This window comes from Manacus candei, unplaced genomic scaffold, assembly GCF_025592945.1.
Source record: "Manacus candei isolate 608988 ecotype Guabito, Panama unplaced genomic scaffold, ASM2559294v1 h1tg000034l, whole genome shotgun sequence".
NCBI lineage: Eukaryota > Metazoa > Chordata > Aves > Passeriformes > Pipridae > Manacus > Manacus candei.
Genome location: NW_026138082.1, coordinates 13953736 through 13970320, shown reverse-complemented (window position 1 = coordinate 13970320; position 16585 = coordinate 13953736). Strand labels below are relative to the sequence as shown.

Sequence of the window (16585 nt, the reverse complement as noted above, 5' to 3'; positions counted from 1 at the left end):
GTGCTTTAAAAAAAATTGTTGTGTAAATGGTACCATTAATTATGTTGCATTCTGCAGTGATGTATTCCAAGTGAGACAGAGATGTAGCCAGGTAAAACCTGCTTAAATTTGGGCAGCTCTAATGCAATATGTAATGATGACTCCACTAGGAACACAGATTTTAAGAAAATAAGCAAAGGATACATTAATAACTAGGTTATGCTAACTGCCTGTTCCACGTGTTATCCCTGGCACAGTCACACTGTAGAAATCACATGTGCTGCCTTGTGAACCACAGCCCTATTCACAGCAATAACACATGGAAGACAGGGATGAGGGCTGTCTGGATCTAGCTTTCAACAGATCATCTCCTATAGTTCAGCCCTTCTAAAAACCTCTCAATTCTGAGTAGCTTATGAAACTTTGGAAATATAGAGACAGAATAATGGATTTAAATGAATATTTGGCATCATCTGAGACACAATGTTGAGCATGGTAACAAATCCACTCAATAGAATGTTTCCCGTTAGAAACTTTATCTCAGAAGCATACCTCTCCTGATACAATATTTAGCAAATGATGGATCGGCATGAGATCCAGCTTTGTTTTGCTACTGTAGGCACATAATTCCATCAGATTACCTCTATCTGGGAGGGTTTTTGCTTGAGGAAACATATCCAGCAGCAATTATTGCATACTTACAGAGTTTTTAATTAAATTACCCAGGCCTAAGTGAATTGGAGAAACTTTCCCCTCAAAAGAGAGGAGAAGTAACAAAAGAGAAAAGGTTTACATTCCTAGGGAAAAGGGATAACCCAAAAATCAGACAATCCAAACTTTATTTAGGTTTGATTCAGGTATTTGAACCTTATTATTACAAAAATGTTGCCTCCCTGGCATTTAGTTTGTTTCCAACTGGGTCTCAGGTACTGAAAAAAAAGAAAATATTTTTCTGTAAGGCAACTATACCTTTGTCATTAGCTGTAAATTATAATAATTCTGCTTGGAGAGATTATTTATGGTGAGAAGATATTTTTAAAGAAATTAAAAACATAGTCAAGAAAAACCCTTGAAAAGACAGTAATGGTTTTAAAATAAACGATATAAAAATATAAACAAGTTTCTTTCCGAGAAGTTGGTGGTCCATCTAACAGTGCTGTTCTTAACTTCATTTTCTTATCATAGAGGTGATAGGAAACAATCCTTCCCAGCCTTAAATCTTGGGCTTTCATAGGTAATGCCTATATGGCAATCTCTCATACTCTTTTTCTCTGTGTCTTTGCTCTTACTGAGCATAGTTACCATAGAGATAAACAATCCTCAAAGGCTTTCTGCCCCCACATTCTCTAAGTGAATTGCTGGAGAAGGAGAGGCTTTAATGTCTTTTTTCCCCAGTGTTCTGACTATATTAGATATGACATTTTCTGCCCTCAGTCCATATTCAGCAACAAAAAAAGATGAAAAAAAAATCCTTCTCTCCTCCCCTCTCAAACCCCACCGAAGCTGAGACAGAGATACCGAAGCTAGCATGTCTTCTTCATTAGAGCTTAACTATCAAAATAAAGAGAAAGGCAAAATGTAGGATAACAGTTACACTTCCATTTCTTGGAACTGATATATATTTCATTATGAACATATTTTCAGTTGTCTTTTTGAAACAGACCACATAGTTTGTTTATACAGATTTTTCATTACTTATTTATAAACATATACTGCCAAATAATTTTAAGCATATTACAGTGCAATGTACTTAATAGACAAACATACATTCTGCGTACCAATTTATGGTATTTGGAAAGAAAAGTTTGGTTTAGAGATTAAGTTGGTTCTTTCTAATGCATATAAATGTGTATATTTAACAACTTGCTATTAAAATAAAATGGTTTGTACTGGATTTATTTCTGTTTTGCACTTTAAAATATTCTAAAAATCCTAGTAGATAAAAGCTAAAATGTATATTTTTAAAAACTGAAGCAGACTTAAAGATGAGTTGCCTTCAAAGGGTTTTTTGAGAGAAAGCTGCTATAGGATTTCGGATATCTTTTCGTTAGCTTTTGGTTCTATTGCATTTACAAGACTGGTGTTGGATAGAGTCAAGGAGGACAGACAGACAGACAGACATTAAGCAAAGTAAATTACAATGTCCTTTTTCTTATTATGTTTAGAAAGTGACAAGAGCTTTCAGAGAGACTGATAGCTCTAATTATAGGCTTTTGTTCTTTTTTTTCTGCAAAGAATTGCATAGGTGTACTACATCAATATCCCTGAGCCTTTATCCCTCTGAATGAGAGACTAAAAGAGTTTAAGAACTGAAGGTATTTGGGATTTAATTGAGAAAGTTGTTCTTAACTTTTCTGTTTCAAATTTTGATTTTTTTCTGCCTAGAATGCTGTGATTACAGGTATTAAAATGTAATTATCACATCTGGCTTATGAAGGAGGGCAGAAATTGGCTTTGAAGATCATGCAGTTTTCCTCAAAGACTGAACAAACTGTGAAGTTAATATCGCTAGAGCTTGCTTTGAAGTTTAGAGAACAAGCAATTTGCTATGTCTTGTCTGCAGTTTAATTAACTGTCCTTGCCCAAACTCTCTCATTGAAAAGCCTTCAGTTTGAGGGAAAAAAAACCAACACAAATGAGGTTGAAAGCCATCCAAGGAAAACAAAGGAAATATATTTAGAGGCTGTAGGACTAAGTACACATCATCTGCCTGGTAAATGTTATAATTACAATTGATTCTGAAAAGCATAAATTTTATAATTACAATTGATTCCAAAAAGCATTTCTCTTCAAAGACTAAAGAGGAAATGTCCTAAAATGACAGGTTTAATTATTTTTTCTCTTGTTGTTTCAAATATCTTACTGATTTTAACATGATAATATGAATAAAAAAGCAAGAACATAAAATAAAAGCCAAAGAGATGCATATTAATTCAACCCTCCACCATCTGTAATATAGGAAAGGGGGGATTGGAACCATTATTAAAGAGCTTATAACTAATTGATGTTAACAGCTGTGAAAGACAAGTGTAAGAGATGACGGCTGGAATTATCAGCCCCAGCTACCCATTTATTTTTGGCAAGAACTTCTGCCCAAATAACAAGAGCAGCAGAAGAGACATCAGTGAAGATGGGGTTGTACTAACACACCACCCTGAGCCACTGAGGCGTAGGCATGTGTGCTCCAGTGGAGTTTCTTACAGAAAGGGAGTAATCTTTGGCAGAAATGTGGCAGGAAAGGAATATGGCAAATTTTACTTCAGGAAGATTGGAATGAACCCACAGATCTACTTGAAGCTGGTAACTCTTTTACAATGCCTGATATAGATTCTCATGAAGTGATATATCTGTCTCCTAGTATAAATAAATACATATCCATGTGAAGCTTCTGAAAAAATGCTTAACTACAGTAACAAATTCCTGAAAATAATTTAGGCTCAGAAAAATTGTGTCAAGGAACATGAAAAAAAGATGTGAGGCTTTAATTTTCAGCTAGACATTACAAGCAAGAGTTACCTCATAAATTGATTTGTGTACCCTCAATAGACACTTCAGCATTGAACTTAGCTTCTTAACTCATTTAAATACATTTGTTACATTTACATGAAGTCTCCTTCGCCATATACTTTCACTCTCATTAAGACATTACTGGAACCACTTTTTCCTTTTAAACACAAACAATATTATAAATTTGAATATGTTCAGTCCTCAGGCAATCCCAGGTCCCACTAAGGTTACAAGTATCATGATTATTAAAATGTGAATCTATTTATATAGAATAGAACTATTTCAGGTGGAAGGGACCTACAATGATCATCTACTTCTCATCAACTGCCTGAGCAATTCAGGGCTGACCAAAAGTTAAATCATGTTATTAATGGAATTGTCTAAATGCTCCTGAAATGCTGACAGGTTTGGGGCATCAACCATCTCTGTAAGAAGCCTGTCACAGTGTTTGACACGGGTGTTTGACCACCTTCTTGTTAAAGAAAGGCTTCCTAAAGTCCAGTCTAAACCTCTCCTGGTGCAGCTTTGACCCATTCCCAGATGATTTCATACATGAGAGACCAAAAGTGTATGATTTGGACTCTGGACTATTTTTCTGATTAATCATTTTTATATCATAACTGTCACATATAAAAAAACTCCAAACCAAACAACCAAAACTGTGAACATATCATTCATTTATATTGGTGTAAAGACATGTCACATGGGAGAAAAGCTGCAGCAATGTGCTGATGGCACTCCAAGAGAAATAGATGTCAGGTGAAGAGCAGCATGACTGAAGTGTTTCGGTGAGTCAGTTTGATTATTGAAATAAAATGTAGGCATAGGAAAACATGATTTACTCTGAGCAAGGACTTAGCACATGTTAAGAGCACAAGTGTGTACATCACGTTATTACTTCTATCATTAATAAATGTTATTCTGATGTACTCAGATCAAAATTAGTTAGATATTCAAAACTAAGATGCACTTTGTTGTTTCGGACACTGATGATAGAGCCTTTATAGGCAATACTATAGAACTCATTCATTTTGGAGAAGAGCTGTGTGTTTTATTAGAAACTGTAGAAAATTACAATGTGGACTTTTTAAAAAGCTTCTATGTAATTTAAAGAACCCTACAAGGCTAGAGTATTTCTTTCAGAGAGTAGGTGAAATGTTACATCATTAAAAATTAAAAGCATGTTATCATATTCAGTCTATCTTATAGTACCTTTATGACTTAGGCCTTGTTATAGATAGGTAAAATAAAAGTTAAATAATAACAAAATTATTTTCTTTCCTATTTGCTAAGTATGGTCTACACAGTATACAGACTTCTGCAGTACAATTACATAACAGTAATGAGTTTTAGGCATCTGAATAAAACAAAAGTTATTGAGTTAGGAATATTATTTAATAAATTATAGACAACTATCTTACTTCTTTTTAAAGTCAACAAAAAGCACATATACTGCTGAAATGTTGTTATACTGTTGATTTCTATGGTTTTAGAGCTTTGTTTTCAATTTCAAGCACCTAGTAAACTGAGTCTGGGATACTGGAAGGTTATGATGAAGGCTGTAAGGGGAGACAGAACTGAAAGGCTTTATTTATCACACGTTATATATATCACACATTACTCCAACATTTATTTTGTTTGCATGTGTATGAAGAAAACTATGAAGAAATAAATGAAAAATATTCAAATAAAATATAAATAATGTACATACCTCTACTACTACAGCTGGTTGACAGAAATGAAGAATATGCTGTTCCTACTAGGAACTCTATTGACTTAGTTACCTTGGCAAATAGATTTATGATATATGGCTGTGTGGCTAAAATTCATTTTCATCAGTGCACTTAAGACAGTTTAGAGTAGTTCAGGGAATACCTTACAAAGTAATGACTCAAATACTGTGAAAATGTAAAATCCACAACTACATGGTTATTTAAATGACAGAAATTAGTGGGAATCAAACAAAGAGCTAACACAATTGCCCAAATAAAAATAAAGAATAAACTGAACAAAATGAAACAAAATAGCTAAATTCAAGTAAGTGTATCCATAAGCAAAAAGCTACACTTTTAGCCAAAGGCTACAGCAGACATCATCTCTTTCATCTCACTTTACTCATACTTATTCCTCCCATATCTTACATAATCAACTAACATAAAATGTGTTTTTATCTAAATTTTATCTGTGAGAAAGATGTCACTTAACTGTTAGAAACATTGGTGTTGATTTGAAGCGATGACATTTCTGTGCGAAGGGTTTATATTTCAAACCAATACTTTCAATTAAATGTATTTTTGAAAAACAGAGGATAACTGAAAGGAATTTAAAAGAATATAGTTCATAAAGCCACCTTTAGATAATTTAGTCTTGGTATTCTTCTGCAGCTTGGAATGTCTGGGAAGCAGAGATGAGGCACTGAAATGTAATTTGCCCTTAAGTTCACTCTGAAAGTATCTGAGATGAGGTCTTGAATGATAGATATAGCAAATACAATTTTCTGACAAACACTGGATCTAGAACTTTCTCTTAGAAATATTCACTCTGTATTTAGTCTGTATATGAGCTCCAACCACACTGAAAGACTTCCAGTTAAGATGTTTAAGGTGTTACGAAATCTCACAAAGCTACATGACTAAGTAGTTTTAGGTATGGTACCTGAGTTGTGAGAATGATTAGCTGATCAGATGACATGCTTCCGAAAATCTTTTTTTTAACAAGAAATCTGTTCTGAGTAAACAGTATAACCTTCATGTGCTCAGGTTGATTTTTATATCCAGGAACAAGGTTTTGAAAAGCTCTCTGCACTGATTCCAGTGTTGGGCAGCTACCGAGCTTTCTTGAACTACATATGAATAGATCCATCACGCCTTTCTTGAATGGAAGTTTCTGCCACTGAAAGACCTTTTGATAATGGACTGGGTTGGACAGGCAATGACCAAACATTCCCAAAGGTCAATTAAACTTGTGTTGTAGTATGAATTAGGCAGCCATAATCCATTAAGACCTGATTTGGCAGGCAAAATTTCTAACAGTATATGAATCTGTTCAGTTATTCATGCCTGATACCAGCCTTCCTTCCTGCTTGAAACAATGAAGTAAAAATCCCTTCCTCTGAATTCATGGATACTAAGCTATTGTATCAATCTGGGTAAGAAGTTATTCTTTTTTTTTTGATCTCAGGATGGAGAACAGGATACATCTACATACAGGTGTTTCTCTCCCCCTTTTCTCTCAAGCAAAGAAATTTCATACATGATTTTTCAAGTAGGGAAACTAATGCACAGGGGAATTTGACAGAGAGCCACATCGCAAGCTAGTGGCCAGCCAGACACAGAATGCAAAAATCTGAAAGTACCAGAGTCCCCTGGTATTTACTAATGACTGCAAATAGGAGAAAATTGAAAATTGATTGTAAGTAGGAGAAATTTTCTTTACTGCTTTTGCAAAGCGTTCTGGTTTTCAATTCTGTGTAATTCCCTTAATCCAAATTGTAAGAATTTGGGGTACTCTCGTTGATTCACTGAATTATTTCTTCTCTAGATCCCTGACGCTTTATAAATGGAACATAACTGGTAGTTTTTCTTGTGTGCTTTATAAACAGATATCAACATGGAAAAAAAAAAGAAAATATTAAATTGCACTAGTATGCATTTACTAACCATCTTTTTCTGTATGCTTCAGACAGATAACAGTGTCAGGTAGGAGTTGCTTTTCTGATAAAGCTGACCAGTGATCTACTGACAGAGGGTAGTTATCCACTACCCATCCTCCTTTTTCCGGAGCGCCAGGAAACCTGTCTTTGTTCTTCTTCATTAGCTGTAACAGAACATCAGGTTCAGTGATATAAAAAGACTAAGTCTGTCAGTTGTACAAAAAAGACTGTACAACACAAAATGATTTTCTAAATGTTATGATTTTTCCTTTTTGTCATTTCAGGTCAATAAAAAATAAGACATTTTCTGAATGAAAATTAAAAGCATTTTAAACAAAAAGAGATAACTGTGATAGTGATTTTTAAGCTTGCTATAAAGAACTTAGATTCCAATTTCAGTAGTTACAAACAATTGAACAAATTTAAAACAATTCAAGATTCTTGGATAAACCTTCATAAACAATTATTTTTAAACCCTTGTATCTGGTGTTGAGCTGTTTAATAGTGACTAAGAATGTAAGACTAGGGCAACCATACAGTGATCCCTCAGATAATTCTCCCATGCTTTAACAATTTGTAGCCCAAGTAATTTGCAAGACAGAAATAGTTTGTGTGTGTATATACACATATATAAACTAGTCCTCAATAGATTTGTCTTTCATGATCCTGCTCAGTTTCTCCTCAGTCGTATGAAGGCTTCCAGGCATTGTGTTATAAACTAAACTGATCTTTCAAACAGAAAAATTAGGAACATATATCAATAATGTATAAACTGTTAAAAGTTGCTCTTAGGAAAAAAATGCTTTGCTATATAGTACTTGTAGTCTTACCTCTGCAATAGCTCCCTCCAATACTTCAGCATATATTTGAGGTGACAGTGTAGCTTCAGAGACTGATGCACTTTTCATAGCTTCTTCTACCATCGCTTGAACTTCTGGGTGGTCAGCAGTTATCTCTGATATTTCTAACAATACAGATTTTTTTAAAGCACTTCCCAAATTAATGGGAATCAAATAAAAGGTTAAATCATAACTACAGCCCAGTAGTCATTTTTAAGCAATATTACACAATTATGATGAGAAAGAATCAAAAACCAGTTCTTCCGAATGCAGTTCTAGGAAATGTTTCATAAAGATAAGTTCTAGGATCTTGGTTTGCTCTCTCATGATAAAAAACTCAACCACTTTAGCTGTTCAGTGTTTTTTACCACTAAGTGAGATGTTTTTTCAATATGAATAGAATGACATTTATGTACTAGAACAATCACAGTCGGGCACTTGCAGCACCTGAGAATTTCCCTGGATTTGATTTCTCTTTGATTTCTGAATCAAAAGGTTGACCAGATTAATTTTAAAATCAATACAAATCACAGATCAAGGCAGTGTATTTTCAACAATCAAGAAGCCTGCATTACCTAAGATGTACAAAACGTTCCTATTGGACCCATATTTTGTTATTAATGGCTGGCACAACAACTGTAATTATTAAAAAAAAATTTAAGGAACACTCTTTTTACAGTTAACATACTAATTTGATAAAATTTGATGAAGAACTGTTTTAGCCAACTGCATTATCTACTAACAGTATAATTTGGAAAAAAGCTCATATTTACTTTCTGTGATTATGTCAAGATGTTTCCATGATTATGTGGTTACTTTTTACATGCACAAATTAACACTAATTTATCAGGTTATTTTTGCCAAGTTACAAAGTCCCTGGGTAAGGGACAATAACTTACTAATTTCCATTCTGCAAAAAACCTCAATGCAGCCCAAACCCCAAACGGAGCAGACTTTACAGTTATCATAGCTAAAGATATTATATTCTACTTCTGCAGTTCTGCATCTTTCTTTAGTGCTCCCTTTGGTATATTTTTCTGATACAGGATGTCATAAATTAAAGGAAGAATATCATTGAAAGAACAAATGTTTTTCTTTAAAAAGTCAAAGAAACTTGCAAAAATTACCTCACAATCCACATTTATTTAACTTTGATTTTAGCTCCCTCTCTATATATTTCATTAATGTTCATTAATTGGATTTACCTAACAACCTATCTTGTTTGAGATGAAATAAAAGTCTGCTCTCTATGCAAAAACTACTATTATTTGTAAACCATAATAGGTTTACAAACATATTTCATCTGTTTAAGCATTTCAACAAGTTAAAACTTAGCATACTTTTAAGTTTCTCATATTCAGGTGGCAAATACTCCTACTTCTGAATCCAGATCCTCTCTTCCTTTAGTTTTTGTGTGTGAATTAGCACCTATTCTTATCTATTAAAAAATTCTGAAACAATCTTATGCTATAAAAAGATATTTAAGTGAAAACACATCATCTGTTTGTAGTTCTGTTTTGCAATAAAATTGCCTGAGCTCTCCCAGGTTATTAATTAGGATTCTCTTTAATCCTGATATCATTTCACATACCTGTCCTGAAAAGTCTTTACATAGCCAAGAATCTGGAACATGACACTGTTAATGATTTTAATTTTGGTGTGATAGCTCACCATTATTCTTATTGCAAGGCCAAAGGTTTTTCATCACTGTCAGCCTCTGTTTTGCAGCACCAGAGGAATATACTGAATCCTTGTTAGATATGTATCAAGCCATAAGAAAGTCAAACATAGTGATTCCTTGCTTATTTGAATAAGGCAAAGTGGCCTGGTTGTCCCTTTGAACCATAACGAGAGCTAACTGGAAAAGGCAATTCTAATTCAGTGGAGAATTTTCATTTAAAAAAAAAATATTTTGAAAAGTCCCCATTAAATTTCCTGGGAAAAAACCACACATTTTGTTTTAAAGATATTTAACAATTTAACAATTTCACCTTTTCAAAATATTTTCTGAATTCAAGCTGCAAAAACCAGGGCAGCTTAAGGAGTCTAAATGTGACTGGAGCTGGAGTGACTTGTGAATGTGCCATCTGAGACAGCATACTTGGAAGCTGCTCCAGAGTGTAAAATCTGTAGATTGTGGATTCACATCAGCCTAGCTGACAAGCTTCTTTCTTGAAGAGAATTTCAGTTTTGTAGAGATTTAACTTAACTGGAAGTCATTCAAATGGAAAGTTTTCAAAAAGTATCAGTCAGAACCAATTTCTTCTTTTAGCTCAGAGCTCAGAAAACTCTTTCTTAATACTAATGGTCCTCAAATTCAGAGAATTTATATGTATATATATACTGAATTCTACTAAGCTATCCCCCTCACTGAGTGTTCTTTTAGTTCATATTTAATGCACACGAACCATAACAACTGTAACTTTTTAAGTAAAGTGAGAGCAACTGCTTCAGTTAAATAACCTAAATCAAATAAGATAGCTTCAAAGACCATAGAACACTTTGTTCACCTGTTTCTCCTGACTGTTCTTCTAATTCCAACCTATTTTTCACTGCTGTTATAGCCTTTTCTACTGCATCCCTTTGCACTTGCTCAGCGTTTTTTTCTCTTGATTCTTCTATATGGGGTTGAATGAGTTCGGCCATATCAAGGACCTAGTGAAATTATTTGAAAAAATACAAATATCACAGAAAAGAAATATAACATCTGATCCATAAAAATCTACATATAATTCCAGTGCAGGGTTATTTTTAATTTGCATTTATATTTAATTATCCTAGATACAAAAGTTATTAATAATATTCTAATGCTAATTAATAATTATTCTAATACTAAAAGTATTTTTGAAATGCAGCTACTTTCATATAAATGAATTTCTCTGAAATATGATATTTCCTCTGTAACCCATATATTTGTAATGTGTATGTTAATAACACAACACGAATAGGAATGTGCTTAACTGATTCCCAAGCCTCAGCTGATACCCTTGCTACATAAGACATTTATAAACCTACCTTTCCTTTATATTTGTGTGCAAGTAGGTTACAAATAGTTGTTCTTCCAGAGAATGGAGGACCAAATACTAATACTTTGCAAGGAGGAAGTGGCATTGGTGGTAAGAGATAAGGCCGTGGATTCAACATAAATGTTTTCAATGCCTCTGGGGATGACAGTACGTACATTTTACCTAGAAAACTTCAAATAGAAGAGAAGCTAACAGATATGGACAGTTATCTCATTAAATAGAAATGAAAACTGAGTATCAAATTCTGCTAACCTGACAGCAAAATCTGGGTTTCCCATTACAATGTCACCTTCCTTTAGAGCCACAGGACATGCTTGTCCCCATCTGCTTCTACGCCATCGGTATCTGGGTGCTATTAGATTGTAAGATGACAGAACACGGAAAAGTTCATCCTGTTTATTAAAACAGCAATAACAGCATATGTAATTTTTGTCTGAAGCTACATATGCCTTTTTCTTACATTTTTTTGAAACATATTGATGGAAAATATGCAAACCTAAAAAGAAAACCACATCATGCTTTTTAGAATTTTTTTTTTAAAATTATATATTTCAGAATATATAATTCTTCATTTTTTCAGCTTTATTTAACAAAAATAGTACTTAAAATAGTTTCTGTAGCCTTTACTTATTATTTTCAGAAGTTTAAAATTATAATGAGGCACATACTGAAGATGGCAGAAAATGGCCAAGAATTCTTCCAAAGGGGATGAAAAAAAGGACCAAAGTCTGTGGCGGGGAATAGCAAGGTCAAAATACGTGTTTTAGATATGCAGAAATATCATGTGATAAAGTAAGCTTAATAGACCTTTTATAGAAGGTGAATAGTGAGTGAATCTTAAAGTTATAGTGACTCTAAATTATTCAGAATAGTACAGACAAGCGCTGGCTGTGAAGAACTGCAGAAAAACCTTCAGAATCTACAAAGTCAGGCAGTAAAATAGCAGTTTTACACAGAAAATTAGGATTTATGAATTTTCATTGACTGTGACTACTCAGGAATAGATCCTGGAATACATTTGTCAGCAATGGAGAAAACAGAAAAGGAAGGGAGGAATGTTTCTCTGAAAATGTGTGGTGGAGTCTCCCAGTTAGAGTATGGTTCATATATTCAAAGTTTAGTTAAGAAGCAGGAAAGATGAGTGCAACTAAATACAGGTGAAGACATTCATACAGAGACTTCTGGTTTTCAGTTTTATTTGGAAGGGACACAAAGTATAATTGTCATGATTCAGCAAAATTCAGCACTAACTTGCCATTTTTCTAATTAATTACAGGAAATAGAATGAATGTGATTTCAGTTAGGCAGAATGTTGCCGGACTTCTATTAGCACATTGTTTTGCATTCAGGAAAAGAGTAAAGACTGAGCTAAGTGTCAGTTGCTGAGATTGTCTTCCTTTGGCTAAAGTTTCTTTATTTTCTTAGAAGGAATTAATTGCTAAAACAATAATTTTGTTCAAAATTTTATTATAATCATCTCAACTTTTTTTTTGTAATGACAGACTTTTTATTTTCATACTTTTAAAGTGGATTTCAGTCCCAGATTTATCTTAAATTCTCATTTCTGAAAAATCAAGGTTTAAAAAATGCCCTTATTGCACGGTAAAACAAACTAGCTCCTGTGAAGCAAAGATGTTACAATATAAGCTTATACCGAAAAAAATCTAGTTATTACAGTCAATCACAGTTCAGAAAAGCCCACCTACGTTTTTCTTTCCCCCCAGCGTTTCTTCTTCTTGTTCACTTTGCAGTCGAATTATAGGAGCTGCATTTCGAACATCCATAGACTGAAGTTGAATTACCACTGACTGAAGAGAAAATACCAACTCAGTACCAATCAAAACTGCTTTTGTCCGCTGAAAGGGCCCCCAAACCATATTTAAAATTGTAACTTATTATTTATATAATGGTTAAATATATACTGAGGCCCAGTTTATAGTTTTAACAAGCTATTTTGTAGATACAGGCAGTTGAAAATGCCAAATCACAGTCTTTATATCTCCTCATTATGCTGTGAAGCCCAAGCCTCCTAAAGGAATAGGCTGCGAAGGATCAAATCAGTGGAACTACTCAGATGAGCTCCAATCTGAAAAAGAGGCAAGTCTCTTTAGGAAATCAGATTATGCACATTCAGAAGTAATACAACTTTGGGTAGTTTATTTTAAAAGATATTTAAACCAGATGTCTACCAATGAGAATCAGATGATATTAAGTTTAAAAGAAGTATTTCCTAAATACAAGTGTTCTTGGAATGAAAAAGCCAATTCTGTCATGTTTGGAATAGTTGCATAATAGGTCTTTGTTTGTTTCTTTCTGTTTCTACCTTACTTGTAGGTAAAATGGCTGGAATAATTACATAACTTGATTGCGTTTGCTATAAATTTTGTGTTGTAATGTTCACGAAGAGATCATAAATGAGGAAATTTTATGTTCCGACCCTGCAAGATTACTGGGGGTTTTTGTCCATAGGACCAGTCTTGGTAGTGAAGTTTAGCATAAATTGAAATAGTACTTACAGAATTATAATTGATACAATCTGTTTCAAACAACAGAGGAGAAAATGCAGGAGCAGCTCACTTTCTACATTGTCAAAGACGACCTCCTACTTAATTTTCAACCCCATACTTAAGGTTCTGATTTGAAGCAACTCTTAGTTCTGAGGCAGAGGATAAGATTATTTATTTTCAAGACTTACCACTGTAGGTTTTTGAATAGGGAGAATGAGCTGCTATGTTATAAGCTAAAAATATAGACACAAGCACTCAGCAGAACTGTTACAAGAATGAAGTGTCTTCTATTACATTGCAAAACAATATCAAAATTCATAAAAATTCTGTTATTATTTTAGACACAAACACAAAATAGGCCAGTTCTGTAGATATATAGTACTGAAAATGTTTTAATTTCTCATTATATTTTACACTAATACATGTCAGAAAAAGAGCTAAACCAGATGGATACAATACAAAAGAGTCTGTAGCCTTCCTGAAAATATTCTCATGTAACATATACATAAATCTGAAGGCAGTGCAGTGAATCTTATAATAGAGCAATGAAAGCAAGTATTTCAAAGGTCATGTTTTCTAATAGTAAATTAATAAGTTTTAAACAACTTAAAATTCTGCTGACAGGAAAACAATCCACAGAATTGAGAAATTATTTTCTAGTGGAGGTTAACTTGGTGCATAGTTTACTTACCTCAAAGAGATCATCTGGTTGCTGATTTCCATCCACTTCAATAAGATATTGACAATTCTGTTCAGCCATCAATTCCTGTTTAAGAACAAAGACATACTCATCAATTGAGTATTGTTAACCACATAATGACAGTTAATGAAGTTAATTCTGTGCCTATACATATCTACGGATGGACTCCTGTGGACTTCAGCAAAATCAAGATTTATTGTACTGATGGCTTATAAAATCTTCTGGAGAGAAACTTTTATTTGGTGACAGATAAATATAGAAAGAGTTCCAAAACTGGAGTTAAAATGGGTTCAGAAAAAAGCTCAGATGTCTTAGCTCAAATGCAAAAGAGCTAAAAAATATCAAGATACAGTAACATTTTGTGTATGAGTTCAACTTCTAATTGTCTAACTACCTTAATTCTTTGCTGGAAAATGATGACAATGTGAATAACAGATTTCCTGGAAATACCAGCCATGAGACCAATGTTTTCATTTTGGTCCTGACTCCCAATTTCTTTAGAATTTGAACAATATATTTGATTTTTCTTATTTTCAATTTTCCCATTAGTAAGTAAGGCATTAGACTAAAACAAACCTCCCACGTCCATCGTTAATGCCTCTCTCTGAGGACTGAGAATACTCAGTCCATTCCTGACATATGTTGGTCTAACCTCAGCCCTGAAAAAGCTTAGTGAAGCTGACTTGACAACTCCGTAGATAATCTGTTCCAGTTCTTCACTACATTTATGGTCACAGTTCATTTCCTGGCATCTAGTCTGTCTTCTATACAATAAATTAAATTATCTATCCTATCTTTAGTAAAAATAGATCATAACTAATTACTTCTTTCTAATACTCTTCTACAAAGAAGATAATAGTTTGCATGTCTCTAATATACAATGCTCTTATGGTCTTATTCGTACATCCATAATATTTGCATTAATACAATAACATCTAATACATTAACTCAGTTTTGACTAACTAAACCCCCCCAGATTGCAGATTGTCTGCAGTACAGAGGTCTAGCCAATTATTTCACGTTAATTGTTCATTAGGTTTCCTTCCTCACTGTAGTATTTCACATTTATTTCCAGTCAATTGCATCCTAACAATTCATCAAGCAATCAAAGTGTGTTCTCCAAAGTTCATTCAACCTATCCCAGCTCAGCGTCAACTGTGCATCCTAAAAGCTTTTATTTCCAGTTTATCATCTCAACCTCAACATAACAAAACCCTATGTTCTTTTAACGTATTAGTGGACCACTAAACATCTTCACTAATACATTCACCACTAGCGAAGCCTAAGTAAGACCTACCAACTAGTGGAATGTGTTGAACCTGTTGAAGTTTCATATACATCCTATGGTAATTTATTCTAAACAACTTTCCATTAGTTTGATCAAGAGAAATCCATGTGAGACTGTGTAATGATTAAAGATATCACATCTTTTGTTTTCCCCTTCACAGCAGTAACAAGTTTGTTACTCTAGCGATGAGGGTTATACCAGTTTTACACAATTTTATCTATAGGATTAAATAATCCATAGGGAAATCGAAGGGCATAATCAGTAATTGTCAAGTGGGCATCAAACATGAGGATTTTGCAGTTGCTTATAGCAGGAGATAGGGAAAAAAAATAAAAGAACAAATTATTGCTTTGGACCCATTCTGTTTTTTTTTTTAATTGAAAAAAAAAAAAAGACACATTGTACATCCACCTTCCTGAACACAACAGGGAAAGGAAAAAACAATGTCATAGCTGCAGAAACAAAAGAGGCAACAAAGCAAACTGATGGGATAATTATTGTGTATATGGATCTGCAGACAATGAAGCAGGTGAGGAAGGGAATCTATTGGAGTGGAAGGCAATGGATGTAAAGGGCAGATTACTTATGGGATTGCATTCTGGAATGGACTCTGGTAATTGTGATGAAACACTGGAGTCTTCAAATTCTTCACTTACTAGACTCAGAAAGCGTCTGTGGTGGTAGGTATGGTTTCCCTTTTAAAACTCAACTTTTAAAACTCAAACTTGATCTTGATCCCAGAGTGCAAACCTCACTGACAGATGACAACTTTGTATCATTGATTTCAGAATGCATTCCAGAATTTGGGGATATGCTGTAGCATGACCACCTCCATACAACAAATCTCAAACTAAAAAACCCAATTAAAACACTGCAAGATAGTTTTAGAAATCTTCTGTTATACACGATCATAGTACTTTGTTTTTTCTTACTTCTAGAGGATGAAGCATTATATCCTTATATGTCCCAACTCTTTTCTCTGCATTTTCAAGAATATCTTCAGGCCTCTGCACTAATTGATGAAAAGATTCTGCTTTCTTACGTAGATCTTCTGCAGTCTGCAGAACAAAATTTAAAGATACAGAAA

The 16585-nt window shown here is 33.8% G+C and overlaps 1 protein-coding gene across 3 annotated transcripts in view; it reads right to left on the bottom strand.

The window, feature by feature from the left end:
- AK9 (adenylate kinase 9) overlaps positions 1-16585 on the bottom strand; it is a 59616-nt gene that overhangs the window by 29343 nt on the left and 13688 nt on the right. For all 3 annotated transcript variants that reach the window (XM_051792345.1, XM_051792347.1, XM_051792346.1), the window contains exons 8-15: positions 16431-16556; positions 14202-14276; positions 12710-12811; positions 11256-11395; positions 10993-11173; positions 10488-10632; positions 7969-8102; positions 7146-7302 (exon numbers count right to left, since the gene is read on the bottom strand). In XM_051792345.1, coding sequence (XP_051648305.1) covers positions 7146-7302; positions 7969-8102; positions 10488-10632; positions 10993-11173; positions 11256-11395; positions 12710-12811; positions 14202-14276; positions 16431-16556 — 1060 coding nt within the window. The remainder of the gene's footprint in view (positions 1-7145; positions 7303-7968; positions 8103-10487; positions 10633-10992; positions 11174-11255; positions 11396-12709; positions 12812-14201; positions 14277-16430; positions 16557-16585) is intronic.